Genomic DNA, 16,094 nt, shown 5'->3' with positions numbered 1-16,094 from the left:
CTCCCAAAATGTTGGGATTACAGGCATAAGACACTATGCTTGGCCCTTTTTTATTCTTTTTCCTTTATTTTTGTCTGGGTTATTTCAAAAGACTTCTCTTCAAGTTCTGAGATGCTTGAAATAGTCTATTGTTGAATCTTTTTTTTTTTTTTTTGAGATGGAGTCTGGCTCTGCTGCCCAGGCTGAAGTGCGGTGGTGCCATTTCAACTCACTGCAACCTCCGCCTCCTGAGTTCAAGCGATTCTCCTGCCTCAGCCTCTTGAGTAACTGGGATAACAGGCATGCACCACCATGGCCAGCTATTTTTTATTTTTTTGTATTTTTAGTAGAGATGGGGTTTTGCCATGTTGGCCAAGCTGGCCTCGAACTCCTGACCTCAGGTGATCCACTCACTTTGGCCTCCCAAAGTGCTGAGATTACAGGCGTGAGCCACTGTGCCTGGCCTCTATTGTTGAATCTTTTAAGTGTATATTGTATTTCATTCAATGAATTATTCAGTCTTATAATTTTTATTTCATTCTTTTTTATAATATACATCTCCTTATTAAATTTCTCATTCATATCCTAAATTGTCTTTCTGATTTCTTTGTCATGTTTTTCAGTATTCTCTTGTATCTCATGGAGCTTCTTTAATATCAATATTTAATTTTTTTCTGAGATTTCATAAATTTGTTTTTGATTGTGATCTGTTGCTGGAGAATTATTGTATTCCTCTGGAAGTGTCATGTTTTATTGCTTTTTCATGCTTCCTGTGTCCTTGTGTTGATATCTGTGCATCTGATATAATAGTTGCTTATTACAGTTTTTTAAATTTGTTTTTGTAGGGGTGGACTTTTGGTGTTGGTTAGGTAGGGCACTTCAGCTTTCATTCTGGGTACATGCAGTAGTATAGTCTCTGTATGATGATGATGATTATTATTATTATTTTAGCTGTAAACAGCATCAGTGGTGTCTGTGATTTTTCTTGGTAGCTTAAGGTATAGTTGTTAATGAAGACGGTTCTGAAGTTTTGTGGGGGACCCAGGGGATTTTTGATACAAGGGAAGGTTTGTGAACCACTGATAAAAAGAAACTTGGGTCCAAAGGTTATTGCAATCACTTTAAAAGCTTTGTTACCTTGATCACCTTTCTCTTTCATATGGTAGTCTTCAACCCTGGCATCAACCCTTTAAATTATAAACACCTGGGGAGCTTTTAAGACCACCAATACCTGGGCCCCAAAGCAAACCAATCAAATGGGAATCCCTGGGAAGGGGCCCAGGCATCTGTGTTCTTAAACCCTCTCCAGTGAATTCAGGTGCAGTTAAGAGCCAAGCCTCAGCAGTAAGCCTCCGAGTTCCTCTTCTGTAAAGTGGGGATAATGCCCCTGTCTCTCTGAGTGAGCAGTAGTGCTGGGAGAAATAGGTGAAATGAGTTACATATGTATACATGATTAATTAAGCCACAAGACAATTAAAGTGCTTGAGGAAGAATGAGCCTTTTCTTCTGTGTTCTGCAGTCCTTTACTCACCAGCTTCTGTAGGGCTCCTGGCTCTGTGACTACATAAGGTAGAGCTCTCCATGAATCCCCTCCAGCATGACTTACATTTAATTTTCTTCTTCATTGTAAAGGGCTGAATCTTGAGCCAGGATCCCTAGATTTTAAGTGTTTTCTTCCCCCATTCCGTATCACTGGCCCCGGTACCATTTCTATATCATCCCACATCCCAACACTTGCCTCAACTCAACAGAAGACTGATAAGGTTCAGATTTGTGCTAGTATCTCCATTATTATACCATAAAAATTGTAGGCCTTTAATATTATTTTAGGTTCACCAGTCCTGAAACTAACAGCAGCAGGAGGAGAGTAAACATTCTTGGAACAGAACATCCTGTTACCCCTCATGTCCTCTGTGGGTAGAATAGGGGCTGTGCTGCCAGCCAAGACTGGAGCTTTGTGGCTGATGTTTCCCTTGAGGCAGGTCCTAGGCAGACCAAGAGAAAATATTGTTTATATCTCTCAGGAGACAAAAAAAAACCATCCAAGTCCTTGGGTAAGGTATAGAAGGAAAGTTCAGGACCAGGTGCTGTAGAAAGTTTTACTGTTTACTCTGGGCTCAGTAACCTAGGAAAATTCTGAATTCATAGAATTAATTAATTTGACCAACATCTTTTGAGAAGCTTTGTGGGGTCACCAAAAAAGAAAACAAAAAAAATTCAAATACTGATCTCAAGAAGCTTATAACTAAGTAGGCTGTGTATGGTTGAGTAAGCATCCCAGTTGAGGAATGAAGACGGGAGGACTTATGGGAAAGCAGAGGAAAGACAGCTGCTTAGGCTGAGATGTTCAGAGAAGGCTGCATGGAGAAGGTGGCATTTCATCTGAGCTTGTGAACATAGATGGAATAACTAATATATTCTGTCCCAGCTCAAATATCATCCCCTCATTGGGTCACCTCCCCTGACTATGCTGTCTGTCTAAATTACCACCTCATCATTCCTGTCTTATTTTTCTTCACCCAGTTATTACCTGACTTTATCTCTATTCTTATTTTTATTTTTTTGAGACAGAGCCTTGTTCTGTCACCCAGGCTGGAGTGCAGTGGCGATCTTGGCTGTCTGCAACCTCCGCCTCCCGGGTTCAAGCAATTCTCCTGCCTCAGCCTCCCAAGTAGCTGGGATTACAGGAGCCCGCTACTACACCCGGCTAATTTTTGTATTTTTAGTAGAGGTGGGGTTTCACCATGGTGGCCAGGCTGGTCTCAAACTCCCGACCTCAGGTGATCTGCCCGCCTCAGCCTCCCAAAGTTCTGGTGGTATAAGCCACCATGCCTGGCTGTTTTTGTTTGTTTTTTGTTTTTGTTTTGAGACGGAGTCTTGCTCTGTTGCCCAGGCTGTGGAGTGCAGTGGCACGATCTTGGCTCACTGCAAGCTCCGCCTCCCCAGTTCACCCTATTCACCCTGCCTCAGCCTCCTGAGTAGCTGGGGCTACAGGTGCCCACCACTACACCTGGCTAATTTTTTTTTTTTTTTGTATTTTTAGTAGAGATGGGGTTTCATCATGTTAGCCAGTATGGTCTTGATCTTCCGACCTCATGATCTGCCTACCTCGGCCTCCCAAAGTGCTAGGATTACAGGCGTGAGCCACCGCACCCAGCCGCCCAGCTGTTTTTTATTATTGGTAAATAATGCTAAAAGGTAAGTTCCATGAGGGCAATTCCACCTCTTTTGTTCATCCCTATCCCCAGCACCCGGAACAGCATCTGGAATGCAGTAGACAATAAATCGAATAAATGAACAAATGGATAGATAGATGGATACACTTTTGTTTCATAGGGCATCACAGGAATTCGTTTTGCTGGAGGAGAGAAGTGCTACATTAAAGCGCAAGTGAAGGCTCGTATTCCTGACATGGGCGCCGTGACCAAACAGAGCATCTCCTCCAAACTGGTGGGTACCAACATGCCTGAGACAGTGAGACTGCTTGGCAAACATTGTCTGAAGGCACAACCCTTTTGGTTTTTATTATTTGTTTTTATTTTTATTTTTATTGAGACAGAGTCTCACTCTGGAGTGCAGTGGTGCTTTTGGCTCACTACATCCGATTCTCCTGTCTCAGCTTCCAAGTAGCTGGGACTACAGCGATGCCACCACATCCAACTAACTTGTATTTTTAATAGATATGGGGTTTCACCATGTTGGCCAGGCTCTTCTTGAACTCCTGGCCTCAAGTGATCTGCCCGCCTCGGCCTTCCAAAGTGCCAGGATTATAGGAGTCAGCCACCGCGCCCAGCCTAAAGGCACAACCCTTTTGGTTTCTAGTATCTGGATAGGTTCATGACTAGATGGTAAATTCGATTTCTTCTCTGCCAAAGGAATTTGTCCTACTGGGGTCAAGGGATTCTTCTCACGTGATATAGTATATTTAAACGTTTTGAGAAGCCACATTTTAAAGTGCATAAAGGGGCTGGGTGCTCATATGGCCTTATTTGCCTGGGGTTAGGGAACTATCTGATCTGTGGTTAAGACTCCACAATAGAGGCAGGCATGGTGGCTTATGCTGATAATCCCAGCACTTTGGGAGGCCGAGGTGGGCAGTTCATTTAAGGCCAGGAATTCGAGACAAGCCTGGACAACACGGCAAAACCCTGTCTCTACTAAGAATACAAAAAATTAGCTGGCCGGGGTGGTGCATGCCTATAGTCCCAGCTACTCAGGAGGCAGAGGTGGGAGGATCACTTGAGCCCAGGAGATTGAGGCTGCAGGGAGCTGAGATTGCACCAGTGCACTCCAGGCTGGGCGACAGAATGAGACTCTAGCTCAAAAAAAAAAAAAAAAAACCCCAAAAGAGACTCCACAATAAAGACAAAGGACTCCACAAGATAGAGTCTTCATTAAAGGGACCCACAATAGCAGATCACACAGCCTCTGCTGGAAAGTAGCCAAGGGCACTCATCCCCCACCCGAACACCAGCCAGCTTCACTGAGGGTGGTTCTAATTGTTTTGCCCTACATTAAACTGAGATAGCTCCTCCTGCAACTTCTTCCCATTGGTTCAGGTTCAGCCCATTGAAGCTACACAACGTATATCTAATTCCTTTTCTATGTGTCAAACCTGTGAGTTTTTAAAACATGCTTCTTTCATTTATTATTAATAACTTGCCTTTGAGCTTGATTTTTTTAAAATTTAGTTTAGGAATTGCATACAGAATTCTAAAGACACATTTAACAATAATACCTTACTTTTAATGGTAGTTTAGGGCTTACAAAATGGTCCCATTGATTATTGTCTTTTATTTGAGTTGTGGCAGGATAGAGTGGAGACAAAATGGGCTTTGAAGTCAGAAAAACGTGGATGTACATCTCAGCTCTCATACTCCCTATGGATACTGTCATCTGCAAGCTGGGGGTATGCATACAGTGCCCAAGGCCCTCAAATCTACTTGATGGTTGACAGACGGCTGCTGCTCATTGTTGTTAATTTTATTATGATCATCTTTGATCCTCCCAGTATTCCTGAGAGGGAGGTAAAGCAAGTATCAGCTCCCTCAAGGCAAAAGAGGAAAACTATATGGGTAAGCAAAGGTGCCTGGAAACTGCCTGATTGTTTGCCCCCATAGGAGCAGCTGCAGGCGGTGTCTCAAAACAGAACAAAACATAAGCTAAAAAACAAACCTGTGAGTTTGTAAAGCTGGCTACCATTCCTCTGTTTCCCATCCATCCTGTGAGATGTATTCCAGACCTTCCTCGCTCTGGTCATTCCCTCCTGATGGTGTTCCAGCTGGTTCCTTATGAGCTGCGCTGTTCAGAATCAAAGGTCATCTTCTCAGTGCGAGTATGTTATACCAAGTATAAAAATGGGACCAAGACCTCCTTTGTTCTGACCCTTGAGCTTCTCTTATTGCATTACCATTTTTTATAGTCATATCCCTCAGTTTCTGTCATGAAGACTTCAGTGAACTATAATCCTTGCCATTTTCCCTATAAATGGACCCAGAACTTGTTCTCCTCTCCTGCCTTCTACAAGGACCAATTCCCCAACAATGGCTGACCCAGATTTCATCGTAAGTTTGCAGTATATTTTCTGGGTTTTTAAATACATTTTTCTCTGACTTTTAAAAACAATACTGTGTTACTGTAGGAAATTTGAGAGATACATAAAAGTATATATAGAGATGGCCGAATAGGAACAGCTCCAATCTGCAGCTCCCCGTGAGATCAACACAGAAGGCAGGTGATTTCTGCATTTCCAACCAAGGTACCTGGCTTATTTCACTGGGAGTGGTTAGACAGTGGGTGCAGCCCACAGAGGGCAAGCCGAAGCAGGGTGGGGCATAGACTCACCCAGGAAGCTCAAGGGGTTGGGGAACTCCCTCCCCTAGCCAAGGGAAGTTGTGAGGGACTATGCCATGAGGAAGAGTGCCTTCCAGCCCAAATACAATGCTTTTCCCATGGTCTTTGCAACCTGCAGACCAGGAGATTCCCTTGGGTGCCTACACCACCAGGGCCCTGGGTTTCAACTGGGTGGCCATTTGGGAAGACACCGAGCTAGCACAGAAGTCTTTCTTCATACCCCAGTGGGGCCAGGAACACCAGCAAGACAGAACCATTCACTCCCCTGGAAAGGGGACTGAAGCCAGGGAGCCAAGTGGTCTGTCTAGCTCAGCAGACCCCACCCCCATGGAGCCCAGCAAGCTAAGATCCACTGGCTTGAAATTCTCGCTGCCAGCACAGCAGTTTGAAGTCAATCTGGGACACTTGAGCTTGGTGGGGGGAGGGGCGTCCGCCATTACTGAGGCTTGAGTAGGCGGTTTTCCCCTCACAGTGTAAACAAAGCCGCCAGGAAGTTCGAACTGGGCAGAGCCCACTGCAGCTCTTCAAAGCCGCTGTAGCCAGACTGCCTCTCTAGATTCCTCCTCTCCAGGCAGGGCATCTCTGAAAGAAAGGCAGCAGCCCCAGTCAGGGGCTTATAGGCAAAACTCCCATCTCCCTAGGACAGAGCACCTGGGGGAAGGGGCGGCTATGGGCACAGGCTCAGCAGACTTAAACGTTCCTGCCTGCTGGCTCTGAAGAGAGCAGCGGATCTCCCAGCACAGCACTCAAGCTTGGCTAAGGAACAGACTGCCTCCTCAAGTGGGTCCCTGACCCCCCTGTGCCTGACTGGGAGACACCTCCCAGCAGGGATTGACAGATACCTCATACAGGAGAGCTCCAGCTGGCATCTGATGGGTGCCCCTCTGGGACAAAGCTTCCAGAGGAAGGAACAGAAAGCAATTTTTGCTGTTCTGCAGCCTCTGATGGTGATACCCAGGCATACAGCGTCTGGAGTGGACCTCAGCAAACTCCAGCAGACCTGCAGCAGAGGGGCTTGAGAGTTAGAAGGAAAACTAACAAACAGAAAAGAATAGCATCAACATCAACAAAAAGGACAACCATACAGAACCCCATCCAAAGGTCACCAACATCAAGGAAAAACCAGTGCAAAAAGGCTGAAAATTCCAAAAACCAGAATGCCTCTTCTCCTCCAAAGGATCACAACTCCTCACCAGCAAGGGAACAAATCTGGATGGAGAATGAGTTTGACAAATTGACAGAAGTAGGCTTCAGAAGTTGGGTAATAACAAACTCCTCTGAGCTAAAGGAGCATGTTCTAACCCAATGCAAGGAAGCCAAGAACCTTGAAAAAAGGTTAGAGGAATTGCTAACTAGAATAACCAGTTTAGAGAAGAACTTAAATGACCAGATGGAGCTGAAAAATACAGCACAAGAACTTCAGGAACCATACACAAGTATCAATATCCAAATCCATTAAGTGGAAGGAAGAAAGGATATCCAAGATTGAAGATCAACTTAATGAAATACAGCATGAAGACGAGATTAGAGAAAAAAGAATGAAAAGGAATGAACAAAGCCTCCAAGCAATATGGGACTATGTGAAAAGACCAAACCTACATTTGATTGGTGTATCTGAAAGTGATAGGGAGAATGGAACCAAGTTGGAAAACACTCTTCAGGATATTATCCAGGAGAACTTCCCCAACCTAGCAAGGCAGGCTAACATTCAAATTCAGGAAATACAGAGAACACCACAAAGATACTCCTCAAGAAGAGCAACCCCAAGACACATAATCATCAGATTCACCAAGATTGAAATGAAGGAAAAAATGTTAAGAGCAGCCAGAGAGAAAGTTCGGGTTACCCACAAAGGAAAGCCCATCAGACTAACAGCGGATCTTTTGGCAGAAACCCTACAAGCCAGAAGAGAGTGGGGGCCAATATTCAACCTCTTCAAGAAAAGAATATTCAACCCAGAATTTCATATCCAGCCAAACTAAGCCTCATAAGCGAAAGAGAAATAAAATCCTTTACAGACAAGCAAATTCTGAGAGATTTTGTCACCACCAGCCCTGCCTTACAAGAGCTCCTGAAGGAAGCACTAAATATGGAAAAGAAGAACTGGTACCAGCCACTGCAAAAACATACCAAATTGTAAAGACCATCAACACTATGAAGAAACTGCATCAATGAATGGGCAAAATAACCAGCTAGCGTCAGAATGATAGGATCAAATTCACACATAACAATATTAACCTTAAATGTAAATGGGCTAAATCCTGCAATTAAAAGACACAGACAGGCAAATTGAATAAAAAGTCCAGACCCATCGGTGTGCTGTATTCAGGAGACCCATCTCATGTGCAAAGACACACATAGGTTCAAAATAAAGGGATGGAGGAATATTTACCAAGCAAATGGAAAGCAAAAAAAGCAGGGGTTGCAATCCTAGTCTCTGATAAAACAGACTTTAAACCAACAAAGATCAAAAAAGACAAATAAGGGCATTACATAATGGTAAAAGGATCAATGCAATGAGAAGAACTAACTATCCTAAATATATATGCACCCAATATAGGAGCACCCAGATTCATAAAGCAAGTTTCTTAGAGACCTACAAAGAGACTTAGACTCCCACATAATTATAGTGAGAGACTTTAACACCCCGCTTTCAATATTAGACAGATCAATGAGACAGAAAATTAACAAGGATATTCAGGACTTGAACTCAGCTCTGGACCAAGCAGACCTAATAGACATATACAGAACCCTCCATCCCAAATCAACAGAATATACATTCTTCTCAGCACCACATCACAATTATTCTAAAATTGGAAGAAAAACACTCCTCAGCAAATGCAAAAGAATGGAAATCATAACAGTCTCTCAGACCACAGTACAATCAAATTAGAACTCAGTATTAAGAAACTCACTCAAAACTGCACAACTACATGGAAACTGAACAACCTGCTCCTGAATGACTACTGAGTAAATAACAAAATGAAGGCAGAAATAAAGATGTTCTTTGAAATCAACGAGAACAAAAACACAATGTACCAGAATCTCTGGGACACAGCTAAAGCAGTGTTTAGAGGGAAATTTATAGCACTAAAATGCCCATAGGCGAAAGCAAGAAAGATCTAAAATTGACACCCTAACATCACAATTAAAACAACTAGAGAAGCAAGAGCAAACAAATTCAAAAGCTAGCAGAAGACAAGAAATAACTAAGATCAGAGCAGAACTGAAGGAGATACAGATATGAAAAACCCTTCCAAAAATCACTGAATGCAGGAGCTGGTTTTTTAAAAAAGATTAACAAATAGACCACTAGCCAGACTAATAAAGAAGAAAAGAGAGAAGAATCAAATGACACAATAAAAAATGATAAGGGGGATATCACCACTGATCCCACAGAAATACAAACTACCATCAGATAATACTATAAACACCTCTACACAAATAAACTAGAAAATTTAGAAGAAATGGGTAAATTCCTGGACACATACACCCTCCCAAGACTCAATCAGGAAGAAGTCAAATCCCTGAATAGACCAATAAGAAGGTCTGAAATTGAGTCCGTAATTAATAGCCTACCAATCAAAAAAAGCCCAGGACCAGACAGATTCACAGCCAGATTTTACCAGAGGTACAAAAAGGAGCTGGTACCATTCTTTCTGAAACTATTCCAAACAATACAAAAAGAGGGACTCCTCTCTAACTCATTTTATGAGACCAGCATCATACTGATACTAAAACCTGGCAGAGACACAACAAAAAAAGAAAATTTCAGGCCAATGTCCCTGATGAACATCGATGCAAAACTCCTCAATAAAATACTGGCAAACTGAATGCAGCAGCATATCAAAAACTTATCCACAATGATCAAGTCGGCTTCATCCCTGGGATACAAGGCTGGTACAACATACACAAATCAATCAACATAATCCATTACCTAAACAGAACCAATGACAAAAACCACGATTATCTCAATAGATACAGAAAAGGCCTTCAATAAAATTTGACACCACTTCATGCTAAAAACTTTCAATAAACTAGATATTGATGGAACATATCTCAAAATAATAAGAGCTATTTATGACAAACCCACAGCCAATATCATACTGAATGGGCAAAAACTGGAAGCATTCCCTTTGAAAACCAGCACAAGACAAGGATGCCCTCTCTCACCACTCCTATTCAACATAGTGTTGGAAGTTCTGGCCAAGGCAATCAGGCAAGAGAAAGAAATAAAGGGTATTCTAATAGGAGAAGAGGAAGTCAAATTGTCTCGTTTTGCAGATTACATGATTGTACATTTAGAAAACTCCATCGCCTCAGCATAAAATCTCTTTAAGCTGACAAGCAACTTCATCAAAGTCTCAGGATAAAAAATCAGTGTGCAAAAATCACAAGCATTCCTATACACCAATAACAGATAGAGAGCCAAATCATGAGGGAACTCTCATTCACAATTGCTAAAAGAGAATAAAATACCTAGAAATACAACTTACAAGGGATGTGAAGGACCTCTTCAAGGAGAACTACAAACTACTGCTCAATGAAAAAAGAGAGCACACAAACACATGGAAAAACATTCCATGCTCATTGATGCGAAGAATCAATGTCGTGAAAATGGCCATATTGCCCAAAGTAATTTATAGATTCAATGCTATCCCCATCAAGCTACCATTGACTTTCTTCACAGAATTAGAAAAAACTACTTTAAATTTCATATGGAACCAAAAAAGAGCCCGTATAGCCAAGACAATCCTAAGCAAAAAGAACAAAGCTGGAGGCATCATGCTACCTGACTTCAAACTATACTACAAGGCTATAGTAACCAAAACAGCATGGTACTGGTACCAAAACAGATATATGGATCAATGGAACAGAACAGAGCCCTCAGAAATAATGCCACACATCTACAACCATCAGATCTTTGACAAACTTGACAAAAACAAGCAATGGGGAAAGGATTCCCTATTTAGTAAATGGTCTTGGGAAAACTGGCTAGCCATATGCAGAAAACTGAAACTGGACCCCTTCCTTACACCTTATACAAAAATTAACTCAAGCTGGATTAAAGACTTAAATGTAAGACCTAAAATCATAAAAACCCTAGAAGAAAACCTAGGCAATACCATTCAGGACATAGGCATGGGCAAAGACTTCATGACTAAAATACCAAAAGCAATGGCAATAAAAGCCAAAATTGACAAATGAGATCTAATTAAATTAAAGAGCTTCTGCACAGCAAAAGAAACTATCATCAGAGTGAAGAGGCAACCTACAGAATGGGAGAACAAATTTTTGCAATCCATCCATCTGACAAAGGGCTAATATCCAGAATCTACAAGGAATTCAAACAAATTAACAAGAAAGAAACAAACAACCCCATCAAAAAGTGGGTGAAGGATATGAACAGACACTTCTCAAAAGAAGACATTTATGCAGCCAACAAACATATGAAAAAAAGTTCATCATCACTGGTCATTACAGAAATGCAAATCAAAACCACAATGAGATACCATCTCATACCAGTTAGAATGGCAATCATTAAAAAGTCAGGAAACAACAGATGCTGCAGAAGATGTGGAGGAATAGGAATGTTTTTACACTGTTGGTGGGACTGTAAATTAGTTTAACCATTGTGGAAGACAGTGTAATGATTCCTCAAGGATCTAGAACCAGAAATATCATTTGACCCAGCAATCCCATTACTGGGTATATACCCAAAGGATTATAAATCATTCTACTGTAAAGACACGTGCATATGTATGCTTATTGCAACACTATTCACAATAGCAAAGACTTGGAACCAACCCAAATGCCCATCAATGGTAGACTGGATAAAGAAAATGTGGCACATGTACACCATGGAATACTATGCAGCCATAAAAACGATGAGTTCATGTCCTTTGCAGGGACACGGATGAAGCTGGAAACCATCATTCTCAGCAAAGTAACACAGGAACAGAAAAACAGACACCGCATGTTCTCACTCATAAGTAGGAGCTGAGCAATGAGAAAACATGGACACAGGGAGGGTAACATCACACACCGGGGCCTGTCAGGGAGTGGGGGTGCTAGGGGAAGAATAGCATTAGGAGAAATATCTAATGTAGATGACGAGTTGATGCGTGCAGCAAACCACCATGGTATGTGTATACCTACGTAACAAACCTGCACATTCTGCGCATGTATCCCAGAATTTAAAATATAATTCAAAAAAATTAAAACAGTTGAACTCATGGAGATAGAGAGTAGAAGGATGATTACCAGAGGCTGGAACGGTTGGGGGAAGAGAGGATGGTAATGGGTACAAAAAATAGTTATAAAGAACAAAAAATAGAAAAACTAAATAAGACCTAGTATTTGCTAGCACAGCAGGGAAACTGTAGTAAAAAATAATTATACATTAAAAAAAAAACTAAGAGTATAACTGGATTGTTTGAAACAAAGAATAAATGTTTGCAGTAATTACCCTGATGTGGTAATTATGCATCTCATGCTGGTATCAAAATATCTTAAGTAACCCATAAGTATATACCTACTATAGATCCACAAAAATTAAAAATAAAATAAGAAAATAGGTGTAAGAATCTTGACTAAAATATTAGTAAAAGGAATATAGCAATATGTTGAATAAGTAACATGTCATGACAAGGTAAGGTTTATTTCAGGGATGTACAAATGGTTCAATACTGGGACATCTTAGGTAAAAAAAGTATAGATAATACAATTACCTACAATTGCATAATCCACAAAAAGCTAATGCTAATGTTTTGGTGAATTTTCTCTGTGTGTGTGTGTGTGTGTGTGTGTGTGTGTGTGATGGTCTTTCTATAAGGGAAATTATACTGTTGTACATGCTTATTATTGTCATAACTTTAGTTCTTCTAAAATGTAAATTATAATGGACATATGCTTTATCATATGATTATAATTTTAAAAGTCTTTTATTCCTAAATACTTCAGGTATCTTCCATTTTTCATTACTTCAAATAATAACAATTAAAAATAACTATTTTTAAATACCATTATTTACCATGGTAAATAAATTCGCCGTGATGGTGAATGCTTTTATATTTAAATCTTTGTCTGCATCTGATTCTTAGGCCATAGAGGTAGATTATTTGTCCTGTGTTTTAGTTGTTTATGTCATGCATGATGGATCCTCTAGTGGACGAAAACAAATTCAGACAATATATTTGTGTGAATTAGGAATATGTTTGGCTGTCAGTAGCGGAAAACTACCCTTAGAGTAACTTACACAAATCGGGATCTGTTTTTCTCCACAGTAAGCAATGTGGAGGCAGGTGGCTGCAAGCATTGGCTCGGTGGCCAGCGTTTCTGTGATTTTTTAAAATCTTGCCTTCCAGCTCCAATCATGGTTGCCACTGCTCAACCTCTTCCTGACTTCCTTAGCTGGCATTCAAGTAAAAATGTCAAGAAGAAAGAGGTTGAGCAATGCCAACCGCGACTTCTCTTTAATCAGGAAAAGCAGAAGGCCTCCCAGGCCCTCAGCATACTTCGGCCTATATCTCGCTGGCTAGCACTGGTCACCCGGGCACCCCGGACTGCAGGAGAACTAGAGAAAGGAAGTGTCTCTCCTGGGGCTGGGCTCATTGCTGCTTCCAATAAAAGAAGGACCATGTTACAAGGCAGGTGGGGGAGGAAGGAGATCGGGTAGGCAACCAAAAGTACATGCCTCAAGATTTATTTAACATTCTTAGCGTGGAGGATGCATCTATATGCATTATCCCAATCACCCCACTCTTCCCCACACACTTTAGACTAAGATGGGGTAGATTTATGTACCACTTGCTTTCATAAATTTTTCATCAGTTTTGTATAACTTTAAAAAACTACAGTACTCAAAGAGCATTCATTTCCTGGATGGAGCCATTTAATTTAAGGTAAATAACTGGATTACCTGACTGTAAGCTTCCTCCAATAACTTTAAGTTGTTTTAATGCAGCCATAAGCCTGAGGGAGAAAGCATAAATGAAGTACTGCTTTTAGCTAAAAATTAGGAGAAAACATTTTAATTTCTCCAAGCTATTGCAAACTAATAAATACATGAAAGGAACAACCTGGCAGGATAAATTTGTCTCCTGGGTTATCAAACCATTCTCAGCATCTCGCTGTGGAAGAAAATCCAGGGTTTAACTTTGAAATCTCAGTGGTGTGCTTGATGCGAGGAACATCTGAAATATGTGTTGTTACAGCTGGGAAATGGAGAAATGGTTTATGTTAAATAATACTTTGAACTGAAGACATTAAAGAACCAATCACTTGCTTTTTCCATTGTTGTTCAGAAGCTGCAGAACAAAACCCCACAAGATTTTCACTTCAAATGAAGGGTTCCTCTATCCTTTGTAGGATTCCAGGTTTCGTTCAATTGCTTTTCCTCAAAAACATCTTTGATCAAAAACATAGATTAACCTAAATCTCAAAGTTGGTATCAAGTAATTTTCACTTCAACTCAGGGCACTTATATTCACATGGTACAGCTATCCAGAGGCAGGGCAACAGGAGGAGGCGTGCTGAATATTGTGAAAAGAGCTACAAAGAGAAGAGATTAGAACCTTAAAGGGCACGCATGTACACACGCATGCTCGGAATTCTCATTAATTTTTTATAAGGCAAAATAACCTTTTAGCAACACGTGACTCTTAATATGCAGCATGTTTCACTGTCCTCTTTGCTCAAATGCAATCGTTTTTACTTTCAGGAAGGCAAGATCATGCCAGTCAAATATGAAGAAAATTCTCTTATCTGGGTGGCTGTAGATCAGCCTGTGAAGGACAACAGCTTCTTGAGTTCTAAGGTGTTAGAACTCTGCGGCGACCTTCCTATTTTCTGGCTTAAACCAACCTATCCAAAAGGTAACATTTTAAATTATCTTAATGCTGTTTACAACTTTCCCTGTTCATGCATGTGAGGTTCCTCCAAGCCCCTCCACAGGCCTGAGCATGTAACAAGGAGGATAAATCAGGATGCATGTCGCAGTGTCTCAGTAATTAGCATGAGAGATGAAAGAGCAGGAATGACAGCCCGTGATTGTTGTAGGGAAGGGAAGGAGCAGTAGGGTTAACAGAAGGCAGATCGGGAAGACAACGCCACGGCATTACCTGCAGCTTTTGTTTATGACACTCCCACTTCTTTCCACTCTGCCCCTTAATCTCAGTTGTTTTCACCTTCCAATTTTACATTTTTTTTTTATTTCTAAGGCATAGAATCAAGGGACTAAGAAACTGTCATACCACCGAGTCTTTATTGTGTTCAAACCTAGAATTATGGGACAGCCAAAAGCTGCTGTGGGTATTGGCTGAGATTCCTCTCAAGTTCAGAGCTTGAATATTAGCTTCCAAGTCCAGTGAAAATAAGTGCAGACTCCCTGGGGTTCACAGCTAGGCTGGAGCCTGTCTTTGAGCTATTTCTGGGTGATGAAGGGCAGGTGAGCCCGGTGGCCCTCACTCTCCCTCCTGAGTTTCTTCTGTCCCCTGAGTTGTCTCACTATTTCTACTGCAGTCACCACACTGGCCTCCCAAAGGCCTATTTTGTAGCTCTGGTTCAAGTGTGGGAAAAAAAGGCCTTTCTCCTAGCACAGCTCAGATAGACTAATGTTTTCTGAAAGATTTTATGGAAGACTAGCAGACAGCAGCATGGAAATAAAGAAAATATAGGCCTTTAAAACCACTAGGCTTGGTGGGCACACAGGGAAGACTGGGCAGTTAGTGTTTAATAGGTACAGTTACATTTTTTGCAAGATGAAACATGTTCTAGACGGTGGTGATGATTGCACAGCAATGTGAATGTACTTCATGCCACTGAACTGTACACTTAAAAATGGTTAACATGGTAAATTTCGTTATGTATATTTTATAATTTTTAAAAATACCCACCAGGCGCCGGGCGCGGTGGCTCACGCTTGTAATCCCAGCACTTTGGGAGGCCGAGGCGGGCGGATCACAAGGTCAGAAGATCGAAACCATGGTGAAACCCCGTCTCTACTAAAAATACAAAAAAAATTAGCCGGGCGTGGTGGCGGGCGCCTGTAGTCCCAGCTACTCGGAGAGGCTGAGGCAGGAGAATGGTGTGAACCCGGGAGGCAGAGCTTGCAGTGAGCCAAGATTGCACCACTGCACTCCAGCCTGGGTGACAGAGCGAGACTCCGTCTCAAAAAAAAAAAAAAAAAAAAAAAAAAAAAAAAACCCACCAGGCTTAGGAAGTACAGGTTTCTGAGTCTGCCACGACTAACTTATTCTTAT

The 16,094-nt window shown here is 41.5% G+C and overlaps 1 protein-coding gene across 2 annotated transcripts in view; it reads left to right on the top strand.

Moving 5' to 3' along the window:
- Nucleotides 1-16,094, top strand: part of CNMD (chondromodulin) — a 37,387-nt gene that overhangs the window by 12,734 nt on the left and 8,559 nt on the right. For both annotated transcript variants that reach the window (XM_030813463.1, XM_030813462.1), the window contains exons 4-5: nucleotides 3,316-3,429; nucleotides 14,555-14,708. In XM_030813463.1, the coding sequence (XP_030669323.1) occupies nucleotides 3,316-3,429; nucleotides 14,555-14,708 (268 nt within the window). The remainder of the gene's footprint in view (nucleotides 1-3,315; nucleotides 3,430-14,554; nucleotides 14,709-16,094) is intronic.

This window comes from Nomascus leucogenys, chromosome 5, assembly GCF_006542625.1.
Source record: "Nomascus leucogenys isolate Asia chromosome 5, Asia_NLE_v1, whole genome shotgun sequence".
Taxonomy (NCBI): domain Eukaryota; kingdom Metazoa; phylum Chordata; class Mammalia; order Primates; family Hylobatidae; genus Nomascus; species Nomascus leucogenys.
The sequence above is the reverse complement of the archived record's forward strand: the minus strand, read 5'-3'. Positions and strand labels throughout refer to the sequence as shown.